The 25,547-nt window shown below is 34.7% G+C and overlaps 1 protein-coding gene across 1 annotated transcript in view; it reads left to right on the forward strand.

Moving 5' to 3' along the window:
* Positions 1-25,547, forward strand: part of WASL (WASP like actin nucleation promoting factor) — a 66,611-nt gene that overhangs the window by 15,126 nt on the left and 25,938 nt on the right. The window contains exons 2-4 of the mRNA XM_032401654.1: positions 20,308-20,442; positions 22,571-22,657; positions 24,105-24,201. Of these exons, the coding sequence (XP_032257545.1) occupies positions 20,308-20,442; positions 22,571-22,657; positions 24,105-24,201 (319 nt within the window). The remainder of the gene's footprint in view (positions 1-20,307; positions 20,443-22,570; positions 22,658-24,104; positions 24,202-25,547) is intronic.

Raw genomic sequence — 25,547 nt, forward strand, 5'->3', positions numbered from 1 at the left:
GAAGGAAAGGAAAAATAAAATAAGATAAAAATAGAGAGGGAGCAAACCATAAGAGACTCTTAACTATAGAGAACAAACTGAGGGTAGAGGGAAGGAGGGTGGGGGGATGGGGTAAATGGGTGATGGGCATTAAGGAGGGCACTTGTGATGAGCACTGGGTGTTATATGTAAGTGATGAATCACTAGATTCTATTCCTGAAACACATACTACACTCTATATTAACTAATTTTAATTTAAATAAAATCTTGGGGAAAAAAATGTAAAATGAAAGTGAATGAATGAGAAGATAAATATAACAAAGTTTTATGTATCTCCCTTGTAAAGTAAGATATTATGGGTTTTTTCTCAAAGCAAGTAAGAAGTTTGTGTTACTATTTATTACTAACAACTTTCCCCTTATTTTATCTAGCCACCTTGCAAACAAGTTTATGTCAAACATAAGTAATTAATTTGGTAGTTTGTTTTTAAAACTCATCACAGTAAGGTATTTTTCACTTTTAAAACAATTGAGGTATAGTTTACATACAGTAAAACACACAGATTTATATACTTAATTTTTATATACCTAAATACTAAAATTGATGAATTTTGACATGTGATACACTTGTGTAACCAGCACCCAAAAAAAACAAAGAATAAGAATATCTCTAACACCTTATAAAGTTTCCTATGTCTCTATGGAACTAATTACTTTCTAATTCTTACCTCTCCTTACCCCCCACCCCATCCCTAGCAATCACTTTTTGATTTATATCACAGTGGCCTAGTTTTTGCCTGTTTGACTTCTTTCACTCAGCATGTTTTTGAGATTCATTTGTGTTACTGCATAGGTATTCGTTTTTATTGCTCAGTGGTGTTCCATTGAGGAATATATCATTTTATTTATCATTCTCCTATTGATGGATATTTAAGTTGTTTTCTGTTTGGGACAGTTACAAGTCAGGCTTCTGTGAATGTTCTTGTACAAGTTTTTTATGTCACACATGTTTTTATTTCTTTGGGGTAAATCTAGGAGAAGAATTACATTGTCGTAGGAAGATACATATTTATCTTTTATAACAAACTTTCAGGTAGTTCTCTAAGTGGCTAGTGCCATTTTACACTTTGACCAACAATGTATGGGACTTCTAATTGTTCCGTGTCTCCTCCACCATTTGGTATGGTCAGTCTTTTTGATTTGGGCCATTCTAGTAGGTGTGAAGTAATGTCTCAGAGTGTTTTTTATTTGCATTTCCCTGACAGTTAATAATGTTATGCAACCTTTCACGTATTTATTGTCTATTTATGTATCTTTGTTTTTTAAGTAGCTTTTCAACTCTTCCTCATATATTTAGTGAGTTTTCTGTTTATTAATGACTTGTGGGAGTGCTTTATCTATTCTAGACACAAGGCCATTTATGTACCTCAAATATTTTCTCCCAGTCTGTGGTTTGCCTAATTATTTTCTAAGTGATATCTATTGATGGGTTGGATTTTTTAGTTTTGATGAGGTCTAATTTACCTTTTTTTCTTTTCCAGAAAATGCTTTTTGTGTTCTAAGAAGTCTTTGCCAATGCCAAGGTTATAATGATAGTTAAATGCTTCTTCTAGAAGTTTTGTGGTTCTAACTTTTTATGTTTAGGTTTCATTTCTAATTTTTTCATCTCTAATTCATTGTTGTATATGGAGTGCAGAAGGGGTCAGATGAGATGATCATTTCATTTTTTTTTTCTTTAGAGATTCATTTTTTTCCATACAGTTATTCATTTGATAATTGTAATTCATGAAAAAGAATCATGACCAACTGGGGTCATCAATGTACTTTGCCTCATTAACAAAATAGAAAAAAAAAATCATATAGATCATCTCAATAGATGCAGAAAAAACAGCTGACAAAATTGAACATTATTCATGATAAAAGTTCTCAGCAAACTAAGCATAAACAGCAACTTCCTAAATTTGAAAAAGGATATCTATGACAAAAGCATACTTTCCCCCACCAGTATCAAGAACAAGGATGGAATGTCTGTTCTTACCACTTCTATCCAAGATTGTATTAGAAATCCAAGCTAGGTAAATAAGGCAGGAATAATAAAAGGCATAAAGATGGGGAGGAAAAAAATAAAACTTCCATTATTCACAGAAGACATGGTTATATGCATAAAAATATTACAGAATCTAAAAAAATACAGAATCTTAAAAAAAAAAAAGCTACTGGAACTAATAATTGAATTTAGCAGGTTTAACAGGTTTCAGGATACAAGGTCAATGTACTACATACTTGTATATGTTAGCAATTAGAAAATAAAAAGAAATTTTTTTTTTAAGATTTTATTTATTTGACAGAGATAGACACAGTGAGAGAGGGAACACAAGCAGGGGGAGTGGGAGAGGGAGAAGCAGGCTCCCCGTGGGGCTCGATCCCAGGACCCTGGGATCATGACCTGAGCCAAAGGCAGACGCTTAACGTCTGAGCCACCCAGGCGCCCCGAAAATAAAATTTTAAACAACACCATTTACAATTGCATATGAAGAAAATACCTAGAAATAAATGAATATTGAGATATGTTCATAGATTGGAAAACTCAATATTGTTACATACCCATTCTCACCAAATTGATCAATAGATTTAACATAATCCCAACCAAAATCGCAGAAGGAAAAAGTTGAAACACTTTTTTAAAAATTTAGATGGAAATTCAGAGGACCTAGAATAGCCAAAACAATCTTGAACAAAGAAAAATGTTGGTCCACCATACCTGACTTTAAGATTTTGATAAAGCTACAATAATCAAATCATTATTATATTGGCATTATGAAAAAAGGTTCCAAGTCAATTCAGTGATGAAGGATAAGGCTTGCCTCTCTCGTCTATGAATGGAGGTTGAAATGGAAGCAAATTCCTATGGTTTGTGGCTTTAAAATATTAGAAATGGGGATGCATTAATTTGGGGTTTTCACCATTTCATACTGATGTTTATGACTAATTGAAATGCCAAGAAGAGAACTGTCGTCATTCTTCTAAAAATAATGTATATACTACAGACTAGCAATTTCTACCTTTCTGAAAAATTTTTTAAAATAATTTTGGTAATGTAGCACTAACTGATATGATTCTAAGAAAGACACCGCTTTCAGTTTAGTTGAGCTAATGAATGAGTGCAAAATGCATATAAAATACTGTCCTTGGGCTAAGTATACATAATTGGAGAATACATGGCCCTTGTTTTCACAGGATGAATGGTGTATTGGTGAAGCAGACCCTGTGTAGGGACCTATCACAAGTCATTCAATGATATGTGCTTCATTGGATGTGTAAATGAAACATGGGACTATGCAGAGGGAGAAGTGTTTGAGGAAATAGGGGAAAAACTAGATCAAAGAGTGATATTTGAACTAGGTATATGGAATTTGAAAAGTTTCAAACATAATATTACAGCAGAGTAAACAAACATCATGAGTTAAGATGAGAAGTATGGTATGTATGGATGGGCATCTGCAGATTATTTGGTTGCTATCTGATATATATTGGGTTAATAGGAGGAGATGAAGGTAAAGTTGTTAATTACCTCAGGTTAAGAAAGAGCTTGAATCCTTGCCAAACAGTTGGACCTTATTCTTGTCAAATAGGAACCTATTATGTTTTTTGAGCAAGAACCTATACATTAAAAGATAATTGACGGGGTGCCTTGGTGGTTCATTCGGTTAAGCATCTGCCTTCGGCTCAGGTCATGATCTCAGGGTCCTGGGATCAAGCCCCGCATCAGGCTCCCTGCTCAGCAGGGAATCTGCTTCTCCCTCTCTGTGCAATGCGCTTGCTCTCCCTCTCTCTCAAATTAAATCTTAAAAAAAAAAAAAAAAATTAAAAAAATTAAAATTTTTAAAAATTAAAAATGACAAGAATATATGGAAAATAAAATAAAAGCAGAGTGTCCTCTTAGGCTATTGAAGTACTTCAGGCCAAAGGAAAGTATAAATTTCAGATCCCCATTTATACAGTTGGGCATATACATATAGTGGAAAATGTGTCCTTTCTCGTTCCATTAAGAACTCAGAGGTATGAGAATGTACTGAATATAAAAATTTACTTTAACAAGTGTATTGTTAGTTAAGGTTCTTTGGTATAAATAACAGAAACTAGTTCTGGCTGGCTTAAGCAAAAAGGAATTTATTGGCTATCAGGATCCCTTGGAATCCGGAACAGAATTGAACAATAAAACTTCAGGAACAGCAGGAGGCTGGGAAGTTCTGAGAACAATAGCAGGAGTTGGTGGAATTTCTCTCAATTCCAGTCATCTCCTCCTTCAACCCTCAGTCCTGTGACTCAGTTTATAATTCTAAATTTTGGGGAGAGAATCTCTGTTGAGCTTCAACAGAGGTGCTTGTCCCTGGAGAGAGGCAGTGGGTTTCTAACATCAGAAGTATTAGGGATGGGGGACAGGCAGTCCCTGCTTAAGATAGGCTTACCATGTGTGTAAAAGTGAAAATTCTGTTGAGATATAGTACATGATTATTTATTTGGTGTGTTACTGACCTAAACCTGCTTTAGGTGCCATCCTTAAACTGGGGGTGCCTGGGTGGCTCAGTCGTTTGGGTGTCAGACTCTTGATTTTGGCTCAGGTCATGATTTCAGGGTCCTGGGATCAAACCCTGTGTGGGCTCTGTGCTCAGTGCGGAGTCTGCTTGTCTCTCTCCCTCTACTCCTCCCCCCAGCTCTCTCTCTCTCTCAAATAAATAAAATCTTAAAAAAATATTTACTGTAACTGAGGTGCTTTTTTAGTTATAATTCTGATCCTAGATTTGCAGACCGTGAAGGTGTAAGGTGTCTTTCATGTTTTGCAAGCTTAGGGTTCTTTCTCGTTCTCCTTATTTTAATTGACCATCTTGCTGAAAACAGGAAATATTAATCCTCTAATTACTAGTTTCTATAAGCTAGTAGTAGAGCTTTAAAATGATCTGATTGGAAATGTAGCAACTGATAATCTGATAATAGCAGTGTCATAATAATTAACATTCAGTAAGTGCATACAATGACCTGCAATTTTCTAAGTACTTTCTGTGTATTATTTAATTTTAATCACCCTATGATGAAGAAATTGTTCAGAGCACTTTACATGTATTAACTAATTTGCTCTATAACACAAAATGAGGTTAGTAATATTATCCCCATTTTGCAGATCAGGAAATGGATAGGGAAGAGAAGTGCATAATCACCTAAAATCACTTAGCAAGTAAGTGGTGGGATCTATCCCAGAGTTAGTGCTTTAGTCCTCACATTATTCTTCCCTAGGACATCTCTGATTCTCTGCCCTCACCTTGTCCCCAGTGAGAATTCAGGGTTTGCTTCTCAGCCTTCCCAGAGCACGTTATTTCTGCTTTTGGGTACATTTCATGTGGTACATTTTTATTTGGTAGCATACTTTGTTATTTTTTTAAACATATCTCCCTAACTAGGTTATTAAGTCAGATAGAGACCAGCCCTTAATTGTTTTTCCATTTTCAGCATATCATAAATATCTGTTAAATTGAATTTAATGACCTATTATTCAAACTTAGTCTCTAAGTTAGCCAGACATTTCATGAATATGATTTTATTCTTTTTGTTATGAATATTCTTTGTTTAATGATCCCAACTCTCTTCTACCCTTGACCTTATAAATTCCGTGTCTTATTCTAAGGAAGTATTTATATAAAATCTCTTCCCTAGGATTTTCCAGAGCAGTACTGTCCAATGAAACTTTTTATAATGGTGGACATATTTTGTACCATTTAATAAGTGGTTACTCATAGCTATTGAGCATTTGAAATGTGGCTAGTATGACCAAGGACCTGAATTTTCAACTTTAAATAGCTACTGTGTGGCTATTGACCTCCTTATTAGTGCAGCTCCGAAGAGCAGAGAGGAACCTAGAACCTAATATATTGCACCCTTCCACCTCCTGCCTAGCCACCCAGATAAGGCACTCACCTGGAGAGAACAACACCATTGTAAAATCTGTTTGGCTCAAAGTTAATTAGTTCCCAAATAGTTTAAGCGTTAAAAAATAAAACATTCAAGTTATTAAATACTTACATGGGAGCCAGGCCACTTATTCCATTTAGAGAGAAAATCATTAGCTTGTTGTTTTTGCCTTTATAGCAGCACTTAGTGCAATATTAGAGAGTAGAATTACATTGTATAAAATCTTAACATTTTCCCCTGCCCCCCAAGTTTATGGTTTATTAATAGTAAAGATGTTTTAAAAGAAAAAATAACATGATCTTCCTTTTATTTTAATATAGTCTGCTTCCTACTCCTTTGTGGTAGTTGCAGTCAAACATCTATTTAGGCATGTTCATTTAGTTTCAGTAATGGTAACTGCAGTTAGAAATATTGGTTCATGCATTTTGAATAAAAAATGCCTTTTGAAAGTAGCAATATTGAGCTTTCTGAGAAAGTATATAAAACCTAGTTTATTAAATAAATGATTTTTCAAATTATTGACTAGATTATTAATGTTTTACATTATAATTTTGAGTCTGAAATTGTTAATAAAGTATAAATTTTTTAATTGAAGAACAATTGAAATATAGTATCGTATTAGTTTCAGGGTACAGCATAGTGATTCAATATTTATATACGTTGCAAAGGGATCACCATAATAAGTCTGGTTACCATAAAGTATAAATCTTAAAAACCTTTAGGAAGGTTCTTGCCTTGGGGCGCCTGGGTGGTTCAGTTGGGTAAGTGACTGCCTTCGGCTCAGGTCATGATCCTGGAGTCCCAGGATCGAGTCCCGCATCGAGCTCCCTGCTAGGCGGGGAGTCTGCTTCTCCCTCTGACCCCCTCCCCTCTCAGGTGCTCTCCCTCTCTTTCTCTCATTCTCTCTCTCAAGTAAATAAAATCTTAAAAAAAAAAAAAGATTCTTGCCTTTCCCCCTTTTTTTTTTTCTAATTGTTACACATAATGTATGAGTCTCAGATGTTGAATTTAGGGGCGCCTGGGTGGCTCAGTTGTTAAGCGTCTGCCTTTGGCTCAGCTCATGATCCCAGGGTCCTGGGATCGAGCCCTGCGTCGGACTCCCTGTTCAGCGGGAAGCCTGCTTCTCCCTCTCCCACTCCCCCTGCTTCTGTTCCCTCTCTCGCTGTGTCTCTCTCTGTCAAATAAATAAAATCTTTAAAAAAAAAAAAAAGTCTATTCAAATGTTGAATTTAAAGTCCTTAGTTAGGTTGTATGTTGAATTTAAACTATCAGTTTACTCTCAGATTAACCTTCTCTTTGCATGTCTTTCCCCCACCTTGATTGTACATACGAAAGTCAAGCAAATTAAATGTGTTTATGTATATAATATATAATGTGTACAAAAGAAATGTGTGTATATATAATATATGTACTCACATATATACGTATGTATATATAATATGTACACACATCCTTGTGACTATAAAAGCTTGGATAATTATGAGTTGCTGCATATAGAATAACAAATAGGAAGACAAAGCCAATTGAATTTTATTTAAACTTGCTTGTCTTGATTAATCATGTTTAAAAGTTCAGAAGACTCAGAGGGAAAGTTTGTGAAAGAAAGCATAGACATTGGCCTTTGCTGTCTCTTTATAGTAGCCAAAGTTTGCTTTTTTATTACTTTATGCCTTCAGATTACTACAGTATGTTATGTGTAGTGTTATATTCAGTAGTGTTCACTTTTATTTATTTATTTCTTTTTTAAGATTTTATTTATTTATTTGACAGAGACACAGCGAGAGAGGGAACACAAGCAGGGGGAGTGGGAAAGGGAGAAGCAGGCTTCCCGCCGAGCAGGAAGCCCGATGCGGGGCTCGATCCCAGGACCCTGGGATCCTGACCTGAGACGAAGGCAGACGTTCAACGACTGAGCCACCCAGGCGCCCCTCAGCAGTGTTCACTTTTAATTTTTAAGGGGAAAGCTTTTTAAAAGCTACTAGAAATTCCTCCTGAGTTACAGTTCACAAAGACCTTTTTTCCCCCAGACTTATAACATGATAGGACTTGAATAGGTCTTTTTCTTTGTCTTGTGTATTTTCAAATCAATATTTACTTTTTTGAAAAGCTAAAAGAGTCGCATGGTTTAAAATCAAAATGTATGAAAGTAAAAAGTTTCTTTTCCATCCTATCTTGGATTTGCCTAGTCCTTGCTTCCCTGACAAAACACCCTGTACATACGTAAAACAGCTAGCTACTGTGTCCCTTTCCAGTTTTATGCATACTGAGGCAAATACGGATTCTTGCTCCTGCTGTTGTGCACAAATGTTAACATGCTATACCTTTCATTTTACAGCTTCCTTTCTTCTCACATAACAATGTATCTTGAGAATTTTTATCATTACTTAGGGCTTCTTCATTCTCTCTCTCTCTCTCTCTCTCTCTTTTTTTTTTTTAGCAGCGGTATAGTATCTCATTGTATAGCTGAATTTAATGAGTTGAGTGTTTATTTTTCTTGATGACCTAGAAAATTCCAGTTGCCTGAATAATTTTGGATAATATTAAGGTTTTGAAGATCTGAATTAACAGATGTAAGATTTGAAGTATTCCAGTGATTTTGATGGAAGGCTTTCTAAAATATGTTACTCTTTTCACGCAGTTTAGTTTAGTTTTAGTAAAATAGACCAAACACATTACTAAACTTATTTTAACTTCTATATGATAAACTAGATCATCTGTGTGAACAGTCTGGGTACCATATATTTTACTATGCTCTGTTTCCTTGCTACAAAGGAAGTATACCATTATTGTAGGATACAAATTGTCATATCATGCTGCATCTTATGAATTTATTCATTTTGCCTATGTTTAAGACTTAACTTTTTTAGGGTTATTGCTAGTCAGTTATAGCTCTTCTTTCACACTGTATGTTCTATTATCTTTGTTTATGTAATATTTCTCATCCCTGTTAGTTATTAGATACTTTTATCTCAGTATCTTGTAGATCTGCTACTGTTCTGCATAAGCAAGATTGTTTAAGTAATGCTTGCCTATATTTTCTGAGTATGTGGGCTCTATTGCAGAGGATTTATGGCAGATCTTCTGTCCAGGCAGCACTCAACTGGGCTTCCTTTCAGAGAATTGTTATTATTAGTATCTCTGTGTGCTAGTGGGGAAACTCTTACACTAGCTACATCAGAGATCATAATTTTTCCTATTCCAAGTATTTATTATTTATTGTTGAAGTATAGTTGACATACAATCTTATATTAGTTTTAGGTGTACAACATATGCTCACCACCAAAAGTGTAGTTACCATCTGTCACCATACAACGTTATTACAATATTATTGACTGTGTTCCTTGTGTTTTTTGTTTGTTTGTTTTAAAGATTTTATTTATTTATTTGACAGAGAGAGAGAGAGAGGCAGGAGAGAGGGAACACAAGCAGGGGGAGTGGGAGAGGGAGAAGCAGGCTTCCCGCCGAGCAGGGAGCCCGATCCCAGGACCGTGGGATCATGACCTGAGCTGAAGGCAGATGCTTAACGACTGAGCCACCCAGGCGCTCCTCCTTGTGTTTTTTTAATGAACTTTAAGTTTCTCAGCATGTTTGCTTATAGACTTTTTAATTCTATATTACATTTTATTCTTTAGCATTTCCTGTCTACTAAAAAATGTTTAACCTGACCATTGGTGTAGTTTGAGAGGACCTAATTATCTAACCAGTCCACTGACTTTTGAAGAGAATCTTCTTGGTAAGGCCCAGTGAAAAGAAAAACTGCTTCCTCCTTCCGAGTTTTGATGACTGAAGCTAACTGAAGTGTCTTGTTAGGCAAGCTTATGTTGTTATTCTAATAAATAGTGAGGTATTAACAGTTAGTTAAGTTGTAACACTTTGAGGAAGTCAGGGAAGGGATATGATAGATGACATCTGAACTGAGGTTTGAAAGGTGAGCAGAATTAGCCAGGGAAAAGGATGGTGAGAGAGAGTGTTTTGTTTTTGAGAGCACAGAATTGAAATGGAAGATCAGGAGGTGAGAGCGGATAATGATTTAGAAAAAGATGGTCCCATGTCTTCTGTATACCATGTGATAGAGGAGAATAAGGCCACACATGCATTTCTTTTTGCAATTAGGAACAAATTATTTCCTCCATCATTTTGTTCACGTTCTGCACTGTTCAGACCACATGTAAATATTATCTGTTTCATTTTACCAGACTGATAAGGAATCCATAAATCAGGTCAGATGAAGAATAATCAAAATAAATTCCTGCTGAAAAAGAGATGACCTGAGAAGTAGGGTTGTTGGAACACATACATCTTCATGGAAGTGAAAATGTTATTACCATTACACAGATATAAGTATGCTGCAATTAGTGGGGAACAGTGTACATTTCCAGTTTTATAGCATCATAGCTACAGTAACTAGCCCTGTGCCTATCATATAGCACATGTTCAACAGATATTTAAATGAATGATTAAAAATTAAATGCCTATGAGTGGGAATTGCCAGGAAAACAGGATTAGGTTCAGTATTAATTTTCTGAGTTGCTCAACAATAGGAGTTTTTCCCCTCAAGTTGTGAACTCTTCATTACAGCAAGCATTCAAGCAAATGTTATTTAATTATCTATTAAGAATGTTATATGAAGGATTTTTACTTTGGATAGAAGGTTGACTATAGAAGACTTGTAGCCCATCCACATACACACATATGTACTCACTGGCTTTTCACACTTTTTTTATTGAGTGGTTTTTTGAAGTTGCTTGGCCACAGTTTTCTTATGTGGGCAAGGTCATTGTGTGTTAAAAAGTTACTACATTAAGTTTAGTTAGGCAAAAGGAATATATTGACTTAGATAATTCATTTTTTTTTTTTTAGATACAGAGTTCTGTTGCTGCAACTGATGCATCATTTTCTTACTCCAAGTAAGGCTGATCCAGGTTTTGTGGCCAGAAACATAGACAATTTGGAGGGATTCTCTTCAAAAAAAGAATCCAAAATTAATATAAAAATGAATAGTTATATAGTATGAGAAAAGATCACAACAAAAAAATACCATAAGCATCACAAAATCCAGAATAATAGCTTATTACTTATTATTATAACTTATTTCTATTATTATTAATTGACTGATACACCTTGATACTTTTTTCCTATCTACTTTAGCTACGTATTCACTGAACACCTCTTTACATGACAACAATTTTATATTTTTTTTAGAGAGAACCTTTCCGTTTACACATGGCTTGGCAAACTATAGCCTGCATACTAAATCCAGCCTTCTTGTGTTTGTAAATAAAGTTTTATTGGAACATATGCATCTCCAAATTATCTATGGCTGCTCTTGTACACATGTAGCAGCAGAGGTAAAAGAGAGCAAATAGCCAGCGAAGCCTAAAATATTAACTGTCTGGCACTTTACAGAAGAAGACTCCTGCTCTAGTATGTTTGATCAAAATGTTGATAGTTGTGAAGCTGAAAGAAATTTCCTGAAACCAGTTACTGGTAATAATACATCTTTAATTTCCTTCAGTTTGTTTAGAGGGTGCTTCTTACCTGGGGAAAACTCCATCCCTTTGATCTCAGTTGGCTGAACCACTTCCCCATCCCCATCCCCACTTTGTGAAGTTTGGTCTTAGTATGCCACCCCCAGCAGGGAGCTAGACAGCAGTCATTCAGACCTTTTCCTTGGGGTTAAAGATTGGGTCTGGATGCATTTTGTGGTCCAAGAGGGGACAGCTTATTTGCTGGGGCTGGGCAGATGTTGAGATAGTACAGCCTTGATGGAAGTACCAGGATAACCTTCAAGGATAGCTAGAGAAGAGTCCCTAAGTGTGAGGCTGGGGTTGCTGCTACCTCACGTGATCCCCAAAGGAGAATGAGCCAAACCTTGTAAGGGGCTCTTCCAAGTAAAGGTAAAGCTTAAAGCTTCCAAGTAAAGCTTAAACTAATAGACTTCATGGTAAATCTACCTATGACCCCAGGACGTATAACTTATATCTGTTTGAAGTTTTTTTTTTTCATAAAGATCCTTTCTTCTCATGCACTAGCAACCCTTTGTTTTCCACCACCACTAACCCCCCCCCCACACTCCCCCAAAATAAGGTAAACCAAATGGGATTAGTAGATGAATAAAATTATGTTAAAGATACATAGTTCTTTGAGAATCATTTAGATGGGATAGGGCAAAAATATAACAAATTAGGAACTGAGATGAATCAGTGAGTAGTGTATGGTAAATATAAAATGAGCATCTGATTGTGAAGTTCATCCAGAGCTGACCAAGATGACCTTTGGCAAATAAATTGACCTCTTCTGTAAAATGAGGGGATTGGATTATACTCTGGATAAATTTATGGTGAAGTGGTATTAGGTTCAGGAACACTGAAATCCTGTCAGTGACCAAAGTACCTGCCTTTCCACCTTCTCTTCCCAAACTGTTATTTGCACAGGAAAGTGGTAGAATAAAAAATATGTTTTTATAATGAATAAATAGGTATATTTTATAATAAAAATATATAATAAATATAAATACATATACTTACGTTTTATACACATAAAATATATGTACCATTTTATAAATATGTAATGCATATTTTATGAAACATAATATACTTTATAATATACTTTATATATTTTATAATTTTATAATATATTTTATACACTTATACACATATTATTACCAGGGCTTGGGTCTCAACTGGTAAATGTTAACCTTTGGTCAGCTGAGGTGGTAATCCTAGGGAACCTCCTTCCTACCTCTACCTTCATTCCCTGAAAATTGAAACCCATACTTCAGGTTTTACCATAGGTTTTACTGACCTCGTAAGAGAGAGGCAGACAAAGGGAAGAGGAGACAGAAGAGGAAGGAAGAAAAACTCCTTTCAGCAGGTCCGCTTATCCTGCAGGGAAGGGAGAGGCAGAGGAGAGCAAGCCAACACCTGTTTGCTGCTCTTGTTAACACAGTGTCCTCACCTATTCGCAAACATAACCCAGTCTGTAATGAGATCAGTATTACTCTCACCTTTATCTATATATGGTTATCCTTCAAGTAGAAAATTAAGAGTACAGTAAAACTTGCCATTTGTGGTTTTAGCATCTATAATTTTGATTGTAGGTAATGCTAAGGGTCTTTGCCACATAATTTATAATTTTTTGATGTATCAATTTAAATCACAGGCACCATATGAGATTGATGTGTGTCTATGAGTGGTTTAGTGAGTGAGCCTAGTCTCTTGTTCAGTACATACTTTTTAGTAAGCCTTTTGGATATAAAGTGCATTTTAAAAATGATTCCAAAAAAGAAAATGCATTGATAGAGTGAGCTCTAGAACTTTATGATTTGTAGATAAAAAATTTTGGTGACTTCACTGGTAATTTTAAACACATGTTCAATATAAATGAATGGGAGAAAGGAGCTAGCACCATCTATTATATTAAAAAATAATCTCCTACATATTGCTGCAAACAAACCACCTAAAAATGTTGGACTTAAAGCAGTATCAGTTCATTTTTTATGATTCTGTGGATTGGTGGAGTGGTTACTTTGTCACCTGTGCTCACTCATGCAGTGACATTCAGCTGGCAGGTCTAATTTGAACTGGACTCAGCAAAGTCAAGTAATATGATGGGGGCCTTGCTCTCCATGTGCTCTTTCACCCCAAGATTTTAGGGCAGCAGTTCCAAGAAGGCAAGCCACATTGTACAAGTATTTTTCAAGCTTCTACTTACATCTGCAGAGGTCCTGTTGGTCAAAGCAAGTTATATGGACAAACCCAGGGTCAGTGGGGGAGGAGAGTATACCAGAACTGGTATACTAAGGAGCATCAAAAGCTATTATAGGAATAATAAACCACTGTACCACATCTCCAGACAAGGTTTTCCAAACTACACGTGGCTGTTTATCCCTCTAAACCACAGAGGTGAGCTATTTTTTTATGTTACTTTCATATGAAGTCTGTAGCTTCATTCCATGCCACTGTTCTCTTTCTCAGCTCCCCAAACTCCCTTAGCATTTTCCCATGGTAGGGTCTTTGTTGATATGTCTGCATAGAATGTTGTTTCCACTCCTCTTCCCTTCACCCCTTTGCTCACCTGACTCAGTTTCATCCTATAGGTAAATTGTTACTTTTGGGAAGCCTTCCCATGCTGGGTAGGTTTTACATTTTTCCTGCGTACTGAATTTTTCCTTCATAGCATTTGTAATATTTATTAATGTCTGTGTGCCCATTAGAACCCGTTTTATGAGGACCATGCCTGTGTAATAAATTTTTTTACTTGACCTCACTTTCATTCCCACCCACCCCCATTTATCACAGTTCGATGCATGCAATAGGTACTCAGTAAACATTTGGTAAATGAGTATACCTAACATGGTTGTTTTCTTAAACAGCTCCTAAGGCCTAAAAGACTATTTCTGCTTGATCCACAAGACAGCAGCTGTTCTCACGTGGCTCCATTTTTTTTCCACTGTTGAGATTCTGTTACTTACTGCTTTCGTCCTCTTCCTCTTCTAGTCCTCCAGCTTTGCTTTTTTAAAAATTACTGTTTCTTGTGGAGTCTTCTATCTTTGATGTATTCTTTTTTTTTAATTTCTACCTTTTTCTGTTGTTTTTTCTTTCTTTTTCTGGTTCACACTGTGGAAGTTACCAGGTGATAAAATCTCTCCTTTCCAGAGTAAATTATTTGTGTTTTCTTTTTCTGGATAATTTTCACTGGTACTCACCAATCAGGACTCTTACTTCTGTTTTTTAAATTGCTGGTTTCTGTATTGGGTTTTTTAGGTGGCCATGTAACTGAGGTGTTTTTATACTTTAATTATTTAGAAAATGGCTCCTTGAGATCACTGCATAGTTAAAGTAATTATAAGAATTCAGCCAGATTCCTTGTTTAAATAATTTTTAATTTTTATTTGAAGTACAACCAAATTCTTTATTTTTCTTTACTTTTGTGATTCCTCTTATGCTTCATATTAAAATTTCATATTCATGATACGAATGGGACATTTCACATGAATATATCATCAGAGTATTTAGGAACATATTTAAAATAGCTTTATATAGTAAGAAAACTTAGGGTGGATTTTCCTGGATTAGTTTTTAGGAACTTGGGTACACACAACACATAAAAGCTGGAGTGTTTTGACTATTAATCGAGGCTATTGCAACCATAGAAAAGACTTACTTATTCAATCATGTGATTTTTTTTCCACACTCAGTTTATTTTGGATATTAATTGAATATATATCTTTAAAAATTATTTCCTCTAACAACATTGTTTATTTATTGGACTATTAAAATAATAATAGTTGTAGACAATTATTCACTGTTAAGTCCCCTTAGTACTTGTAGGCGATTGGTTGTCAAGCAAGAATCTATAAGACCTAGTATCTTCCAGTCTTTTCCTGTTATTAGCTGATTCTGTAATAAAAGAAACATCTATTTTCCTCATCTAAAATTCTTATTCTGACCTGTGATATAACATGGTTGCTCTGATAATGTGAAAAGAATTTAAACTATAGAAGTGACGGATATTTGTGATTTAAGTCTTAACTCAGGATGAAGTTTCTTTTAACAAAGTTGGTGTCAGTATAGAAGGAATTTGAGGAAGTGGTAGTTTTCTTAGTTTTGGGTCAGTGTGGGTGGTGCTTTATATGTGGACAGGTAGCAGTGGCTCTGAGAGGAGAACCACCTTCCCAAGACTGTCATGGCTGTGGAAGGAGGCTGAGAGTCTTACACTTTTATGAATCATTTGGGCTTTAAAATTTTTTTAATTTCAAAATAATTTCATACTTACAGGAAAGTTGCAAATATAGTACAAAGAATTCCTGTGTATCTTTCATCCAGATTTGTCAAGCATTTATAACATTTTACCAGGGTTTCTTCTATGTATATACACATACATATTATTATTTTCAGAATCACTTGAGAATAAGTTGCCAATATGATACCCTTTATAATACTTCAAGATGCATATCCTTTTAAAAGTTTATTTATTTATGTGAGAGAAAAAGAGTGTATGTGAGCGAGCAGAGGGGAGGGGCAGAGGGAGAGAGAAACTTTAGCAGACTCCCCACTGAGCACAGAGCCTGATGCCAGGCTCTGCCAGGCTCCATATTACAATCCTGAGATCAGGACCTGAGCCGAAACCAAGAGTCGGATGCTCAACCAGCTCAACTGGGCCACCCAGATATCCCCAAGATCTGGATCCTAAAATCAAGGGCATTATCATAGTATTATTATCAAGATCAGAATATGTAATTTTTAATTTAGCAAATGTTTGCTTACTTCGAGCAAAGTATAGGTGAAGTGAAAGTATAGTCTAGAAACTATACTTTCTATACTCTGGTATAGAAACTAGGTGCTTAAGGGAATTAAGCAGTCTACTTAATGGGTAATAAGTCAATAGAAAAAAATATCCTATTTTAGAATAAGATCTGTGATGTAATAAGATTTACACAAGGTATTCTGTACTCTAGAAATACGAAAAAAAAAAAAAAAGGCAGAGTCATTTAACATAGGGAATCAGGGAAATCGTTCCTAACAGTGCAGAGTAAGCCTGAGAGGTAAAATTGCCCCGTTGAAGGACAGTGGGAAGGATTCACATCCCAGAATTCATCCTTTATCTTATTTCCGCCCTTGACAAAGTTCTGAGGATGAATATGCTATGGCGATAACTTAGTAGTGAAATATCAGGAATGCGTAAGGTAGGACAGGTTCTATTTCTACAAAAGTTGATATAGTACTTTTTTCCTTTAATTAACAAATTTTAACCCTAACATTATTGGGCTAATAGATTTCCTTTCCTAAGCACATGTCCCTCCGTTGTTTTTTAATAATACCTTCTCAGTTATGAAAGACAAGAAGTAATGGAGTTGATTAGCTGTAATTACTTTAAAGGAATGGAAGGAATGTTTTTAAAAACTTAATTAAGCCACTGTCAATCTAGAACTTAAGGGATAGTCACTGTTTTTATATTTCTAGCATTTATATATTAAATTTTATGCATGTAAGCTATTCTTGCATTCACTGTAATTTTCCTGAATTAATCATTTATATAATGATTAATTTATATAAAATTTATATAATTTTCAGACTTTGCTAGTTTAAGATAAAAGGGAGTGAAAGGGGCATACTTAGACTGATAATACGATTGTAGCAAAATTTTGAAAATCCAGTTACTGAAAATAGCTTATGATTAGGTGGTTTCTTCAGTATTAAAATTTTATAAATTGTTTTAGAATGAGGTTTATAGTACCAACCACGTTTATGTGGAATGTTACTGAACTGTTTCACAGGTCTTTATTTCTTAAGCAGATGTTTTAAGAATTTTATATAAATGTTTAAATGTGGATTTTTAGTTTTTTGTTACTTTTTTTTAAGTTCACATATACATTCAGTGTTGTACATGTTAATATTTGGTCATTTGGCAAGGGAATTTCCATGATGGAATTTCAGACTCTATTTGATAATACGTTGTTTCTTTCGCAAGCTGTTACTTCTTGTTTTTTGGTTAAAAAAAAAAAGTAAAGGATTTTTTTTTTTTTTTTAAAGGTTTATTTATTTGAGAGAGAGTGTGCGCACGTGCTCGCGTGAGGTAGGGGAGGGGTAGGGGGAGAGGGAGACCAGCAGACTCCCTGCAGAGTGGGGAGCAGACTCAGGGCTCTATCAGATGATCCCTGAGATCATGACCTGAGCTGAAATCCAGAGTTGGACGCCCAACCGACTGAGCCACCCAGGTGCCCCTAAAAGGATTTTTTGATGTTTTTTTTCTTGGTATCTATTTTCCTAGCTGTTTTTCTTTTTAGAAGTGAATGCATTTGACAGCATCATACTAAAAGAGCTCTAATTTGTATGAATTTGACTTAGAATGAATTTACTCATCTGATTTTGAATCCTTCAGCCTGGTCTTTAATACCTTTGGATAATATATGCAAAATCCTTTTTTTTTTTTTTTTTTTTTTTTTAAGTTTTTAGTGTTAGGAGTTTGGGGTCAGGGAGCCCAAGTAGATGATGATATGTATTACAATTGCAGAAGAACAAAGTATGTTTTGAGCAGGTCAAAGGCATACTCAACTTTCTTCAGTGTCCTTTTTTAAGCCCAGTATCTTAGTATATACATTTTTTTATGTTTCTAAGCTATCTTCATAATTTTTTCAATGGCTCTTGTGGAAATTTTCGTGCTGCTTTGTGTCCTATTCATGATTCTGAAATCTAAAGATGAGTTTGGTCTACAAAAGTTAAAAACATAACATGGAGTAGTGTTCCTTAGGAAAGTCTTTATATATTTTGGTCCCCAAAAGTACACTGATCTTACATTTTTGACTATTACTATAAAAGACCTGCATATGTATGTGTGTGTGTGTGTATATTAGCTCTTTGGAATCCTCTTATCAAAGGAAGGCATTCCCCAGCCATAGTTAAGTAACCCAAAACGGCTTTATCTCTAAATCTTAATGTAGTCTATTTTCTTTAACAATGCCCAGTATTCACTGAACTGATGTACTGTTCTTTTTTTTTTTTTTAATGTACTGTTCTTACTTAAATCATTTGTCACTTCTGGTTATTTAAATTCCTTTTATTTAAAAAAAACCATAACTAATGTATTTATATAGATATTTTGTTTCATATTTATATTACAAATAATAAATTTTTGTTGTATTTTAAAGTATTTCCTTGGTTTCCAGTTTTGGAGTGAAATCACTAGATTTAGACCAGAAAACATGATTATTATTTTCAAAGGATTTGTAAGTGCTGTGTATCACTCTTACAGAAACTAAAATCGAATAGTTACGTCCAGGATTATAATATAAAAAAAACTTTAATTTAGAATTAAACTAAAGTTTCCATTATTTCATGATGCTGCCCTGAGGGAGGTGGCAACATGGTAAAACTTAATGTGCTGTGTTCCTTGCTTGTAACAATTAGCTTTTCTCTTACACATCTAAAAGGGTACTAGTTAGGTATATCCTAGAGAAAATTAGTACAATAATAACTCAAATAATTCTTCATCTCTTCAGTATAGCTCTCATGTATAGCTCTCAAGCATGGCCAAGTGCAAGTCACTTAATGTCTTTTTTCCCTTAGTTTTGCCATCCTTAAAAAAGGTGATATTAGAGGGGCACTGGGTGGCTCAGTGTCTGCCTTCGGCTCAGGTCATGGTCCCAGGGTCCTGGGATCAAGCCCACATTGTGCTCCCTGCTCAGTGGGGAGCCTGCTTCTCCCTCTCCCTCTGCCTGCTGCTCCCCCTGCTTGTGCTCTCTCTCTGTCTCTCTGTCCAATAAATAAAATCTTTAAAAAAAATAATAAGGTTATATTAGAATCTATCTTCCAGGATGATGATATGTTCAGAGTGCCCAGCACTATAATTTGTACCTTCAAATCTTGCCTCAGGTTTGATTTAGTACCGTACTAAAGTAGTTAACTGCTATATGGACATCAGCCTTTACTAACACTACTACTTCATTACTTAAATGTTCACTGTATTGGAAAATGGTATAGTAGTCCTCCCTTATCCACAGTTTGGAAGCAGATGATCCTCCTTCTGACATATTGTCAGAAGGTCAGTAGTAGCCTAATGCTACATCATAATGCCTACGCCATTCACCTCACTTCATCTGCTCACATAGGCATTTTATCATCTCACATCATCACAAGAAGAAGGATGATAGTATGATAAGATATTTTGAGAGAGATCCCACATTTGCATAACTTTTATTACAGTAGTTGTAATAGTTCTATTTTACTTTTCATTATTGTTTTTAATCTCTTACTATGCCTAATTTATAAATTAAACTTCATCATAGATATGTAGGAAAAAACATAGTATATATGGGATTTGTACTATCTGCAGTTTCAGGCATCCACTGGGGGGGTCTTGGAATGTATGTCCCATGGATAAAGGGGGACTACTGTATATTACAGGGAGTAAGAATATAGGATCTGAAGTCACACAGAGTCTTCTTTGGAACTCTGCCACTTTGCTGTGTGATTTGAGGCAAATTATTTATCCCTTTAACCTTGGGTTTGCAAGCATAAAATGAGATTATAATAGTAATAAATTTAAAGGGAGTTGAGTTTAAAGTGCTTAACACGATTTTTGACACATTCTAAGCATCAGTAAATGTTTGCTTTCCATAGTTATTTTTAGTGTAGATATTGTGTTATTTACTACTGCATAAGAAATTACTTCAAAAAGTAATGGCTTAAAGTGACAATAAATGTTTATTATCTCCTTGTTTCTGTGGGACAGGAAATCAGGAGCAGCATAGCTGGGTGGTTCCGGTTGGATGTCTCTCATGAGGTTGCAGTGAAGATGTCAGCAGGGGCTGTGGTCATCTGAAAGTTATTTTGAACCTAATGGCTATAAATTTTATATTTTCCAGACTATGTCTTCAGCAGTGGTACAGTTATATGCAGCAGATCGTAACTGTATGTGGTCAAAGAAGTGCAGCGGTGTCGCTTGTCTTGTTAAGGACAATCCACAGAGATCTTATTTTTTAAGAATATTTGATATTAAGGTGAGTTTTGTTTTGTTTCCACTTTAAACTGTAGGTGAATAGGTTTTTTAACCTCAGTTATAATTTTTATATATATTTATATATATTGTTATATATATAATTTTTGTTCATCCTGTATGTATTGTTAAATTATACTTAATATTAGAAGAGTGAAGCTTGGTTTTAGATAATGAAGCATGGGCATTGCAACCAAACAGGAATAGGTTGTAAGCCAGAACATGAATAGTTCCCTATTTTATCTTTCCACAGCCACCACATATTAAAGGATTTTTTTGTTTTTGTTTTTAATACCTTTACATCGTGGGCTTTCCTTATATTTTCTCTTTTTCTAATGGTACTCTTTTATTCCATTTTGTCCATTACAGAGTAGCATATATAGTCCTTTCAGGAAACTATAGAAGTATATTTTAGTTTAGTATGTACTGTTAGTTACTTCAGCCTAGGTTTAAAGCATGATACAGTATCTATAATAATGTGTTTGCTACCCATTTTTCCTTATGTTGTCTCAACATAGGTATGTTCAGATTTTCGCAGCTTTGTACCTCTCACATTCAAACACAAATCCATATTGTCCTAGATTCAATGCCCATTCTCAGGTATTCACCCTCTTACAGTTACCGTAGAAGTAATTACCTTTGTGCAGAGATGAAGTCTCCATTTATCTTTTAAAACCTTTTCTATAGGGGACGCCTAGGTGGCTCAGTCGGTTAAGCGTCTGTCTTCAGCTCAGGTCATGATCCCAGGGTCCTGGGATCGAGTCCCACATTGGGCTCCCTGCTCAGCGGAGAGCCTGCTTCTCCCTCTGCCTGCCTCACTCTTTCTCTAACAAATAAATAAATTTTAAAAAAACAAAACCTTTTCTATAGGTAGGCTTTTGTAATATTTATATGATATGGCAATAAGTATAATGGAATAATTACCAAAAATAAACTGACTTTGAACTCTCCTGGATGATGCTTAAGGATAGATAGTTTGTAGTCAAACTGTTTTACTTCTCTGGGCCTTGGCTTATTTATTTGTAAAATGGGAGAACCATCTGGTTCTAATGCAAAGTGTTTCCCTGAGATTAAATAAGATTTAAGTTACTATACTTTGTAACTGTGCTTCTTAACATCCACTTCTCCATCCCCCGGGACAGCTGAGAGACATGGCATATTCCTGTAGTGGGCGCTCACTATGGCAGTGATTCTAGGGGATAGGGAACACATGCATGTTTCGAAAGAAACTGTTTAGTTTTTATGACATATTTCTCAACACCAGTGAGAAGCACTGTTTAGAAATCAAGTGTGCATATAACTCCACTGAGAAGAAAGGAATTGCATTATATGTGCATACAGTGTTTTCTGAATATCTTTAAATCATGGTCTAGGTAGAACTTTGATTTCGGAATAGGACAATACTTACATTTCTGTAACCACTTATTTCTAATTATAGATAACCAATGCTGAATACTTGCAGTTAGCCACCTTTGGTATTAGGTTAATTATATTTCTTCTACTGCAGCCATAGATATGACAATCCAGTCATCCATGGTTCTCTTAACTATACTCTAACCTCAGTGCACTTTAATCATCAGTCTTTTTCTGCACATGATCAACACTAACTGCTTTTACCAGTATTTAATTAGAGGGTCACTGTGTATAAGTTAGGAATTCAAAAATTGTTAATGAACAGTACAGAGAAGGTATATTTGACCCTCCCAGAATCTACAGAATTGAGGAAGAGAGCATGAACTGTTCTGTAATATTTGATAGCACACAGTCTATTGCTGATGGAACTATGCATTGGTAATCAGTGCATGTACACAGTATTCTAGTCCTTCTATCTAACATTGGTGATCTAGTAATTGTTCTAGTTTTGTATTTGAGTAACTATATTTGGGAATACAAGGCTAATGAGACTGTGTCTTAGCATACTGAATTAAACTCATTTGCTATGTAGTTTTTTGAAAGAAACATCCAGAATTTACTCTTTTGTTAAGAAATTACTGATTAAATTATGTTATTTATGTTTTATACACGTGTGTTTTCTGTGCATGCAAAAGCTAATTCCCTGAATATGAGTCATCTATTTTGTTTTATTCCTAGAGATTATCTTTTTGGTAACTATTATTTTAACTTTTTTCTAGGATGGAAAACTATTGTGGGAACAAGAGCTATACAATAACTTTGTATATAATAGTCCTAGAGGATATTTTCATACCTTTGCTGGAGATGTAAGTCATATTTTTTTATTGCCCTGTTTAATGTAATTGTTTTTATATTTGTCTGTGGAAAGCATTTATGAGCTTTCCTTGTAAACATTGTATAAAGTAAAAAGAATTATTTTACTTTTAAAAGCTTCTTCATAGATAGTATAGCTAAATAGGAAGAAATGTCTAAGATTTTTTTTTTAATTTTTATTATTTTTTTAACATTTTATTTATTTATTTATTTGACAGAGAGAGAGAGAGACAGCGAGAGAGGGAACACAAGCAGGGGGAGTGGGAGAGGGAGAAGCAGGCTTCCTGCTGAGCAGGGAGACTGATCGGGGCTTGATCCCAGGACCCTGGGATCATGACCTGAGCCGAAGGCAGATGCTTAACGACTGAGCCACCCAGGTGCCCCAGAAATGTCTAAGATTTTAAAGGGCCAAAAAAAAAAAAAAAGATTCCAAAGAGTAATGTAAATATAATTTGCTATGTAGAAAAGAAATTTGGTTTTTTGTCATCTTTGTCTTTGGATAGATAGCTTAATCTTTCCGGTATTTAGTTTTCTTATGTATAAAAATGAAGTCTTAATTGCCCACTAATCCATGGTATCTTTTAAATATTGAATGTTATATTGCCATTCAAATTATTTTGTGAAAGAATAGTTCATGGCCTAGAAGAGTGCAGAAATACAATAAATGCGTATAAGGGGAGAATAGAATTTAAAAAATTTATTGCATAAACTTGAGGAAGATGTTAGAAGCATTTCCATACTATATGCTCACAGGGATTGTCTAACTAGGTTATAGGCGATTTTAATTTTCTTTATTTTCATATTTGTATTTCCTAAGTTTTGTATAATGAGAAAAAAAGTTTAGATTAGATGATATATCTTTTCGAAAAGTATTTTCTTCTCTAGCTGTTATTTCTCACATTTTTCTTAATAAAATATAAATATATGTACATATATAAAAGCGTGCATAAAATGCCGTAATCGATGTCAGTGTGTTTCCACATCTTTAATAATTTATCTGAATTAAGGTTATAATTTAAATAATACATACAGTTAAGCTGTAAAATAAAAACAACCTAGTGAAGATAGAGCTGACCTGCATTTGACCAACTTTTCCGGTGTTTGCCTTTTCTAAAATCCAAATTATTTTGTAGAGTTCTATTGAAAGATCAAATTCAATTTGCTATTTTTGTTGTTGTTGAAGATGGAGTATTCCATTTAATATTTGAATGTCTACTATGAGAGGCAACTTTTCTAATAGTAGTCTTTTACTTTGCCTTCTCCATGCTTTCAGTATTCTTAAGTTATTCAGATAAAATTAAAACTAAGCTAAACTAAGCTCTTGTCTGCTAGTAAACTCAGCTTTCCTTCTTTAGGAATGTACTTTGTTATCAACTTTTTTATTAAATAAAGCTAGACTCATGTTTTTTGTTGTTTACCTTTTTAATAAAAATATTTCAGACTTGTCAAGTTGCTCTTAATTTTGCCAATGAAGAAGAAGCAAAAAAATTCCGAAAAGCAGTTACAGACTTGTTGGGCCGGCGACAAAGGAAATCTGGTAAACTTTTTTTTTTTAATTCTTTTAAACAGGAGCTGGCAAACTATGGCTCATGGGACCGATCTGGCCCACACCTGTTTTTATAAATAAAGTATTAGCGAGACACAGCTACGCTCATTGGTTTCCATTTTGTCTGTATAATACATCTAATGGCTGCTTTTGTGCCACAACAGTTGGGTAGTTACAACAAAGACTATGGCACACAAAGCCTAAAATATTTATTCTCTGGCCCCTTACAAAAAAAAAAATGCACTAATCCTTAAGAGAAATATTTTTATTAAGAACTAATTTTTCTCAAATTTACTGAAGAACTCATTCTGATAACCTTTTTTGTTGATAACGTTCCATGTATACTGACTCTTAAACTTGCATTTTTATGGCATTGTTCTTAACTTACATTCTTAGAATATTTAATACTTTGTGAACAAAGACTTTTTAGGCAAGCCTAGAAGCAAATAAGCGAAGTTGCAAACAAAATCTGTTAACATTGTTTTGTCTCTATTTTGTCCCTAATGTTGTCTATTATAAAACCATAAGGAATGTACTTTAATGCATGAGACTGTAATACATATAAAATAATTAGAGAATGATGCAGTCTAGTATAGAATTTTAAATTTATTGATATAGAAATATTTGACAACAGTGTACTAGGCCTTTCTGTCATCAGGTGGGAGAAGGGTGATTAGGAAAGGTGAACCTCTCTAAAATCATCATCTTAAGAAGATCAGTTTTAGGAGAAAGGACATATGGGAGTTGGGATCACCAAATAGATCCCCTTCAAACTAGCTATGCCGTACGCTCCTTGGAAAGTTTTTCTGTACATCTGGGGGTACATGTTACCACAGTTTTGAAGATCACTGTATTCCAGGATGTGCTTTACCACTAAAAGGAACTAAGCCTTGAAAAAATAAGACATTGGATCCAGAAAACAGAAATGTAAAATCATGTATTCCATTTTGTACATCTTTATTGTTATTTTAATGGGTTTTCAAGAGGGAGGTGAGATAAAAAAATGAAAATAAAATGAATTAAGTTTTGCCTCACAATTGCCTTATTATACCTCAACTGTAATGAGTAAATAGAATTATCAGGGACCTATTTTTTGTTACTTCTTTTTGGGACCAAGGACATGAATTACTTGATTCCATGCTAGGAAAGGATTTAAAGGTATAGAATAATTTATGGTTCAGTGCTCTACTTCAGTGACATAGTCAGGTCCTAGGCCAGGGGCTCTGTGGGGCTCCTTATAGTCAAAATATGTGACATTTCCAAATCAAAACAAGTAAAAAATATTTCTTAAAATATAGACTAATTGACTTTGAAATAGGAAGGTCACTTAAAGGTGT

Source organism: Phoca vitulina, unplaced genomic scaffold, assembly GCF_004348235.1.
Source record: "Phoca vitulina isolate PV1807 unplaced genomic scaffold, GSC_HSeal_1.0 scaffold4, whole genome shotgun sequence".
NCBI classification, from domain to species: domain Eukaryota; kingdom Metazoa; phylum Chordata; class Mammalia; order Carnivora; family Phocidae; genus Phoca; species Phoca vitulina.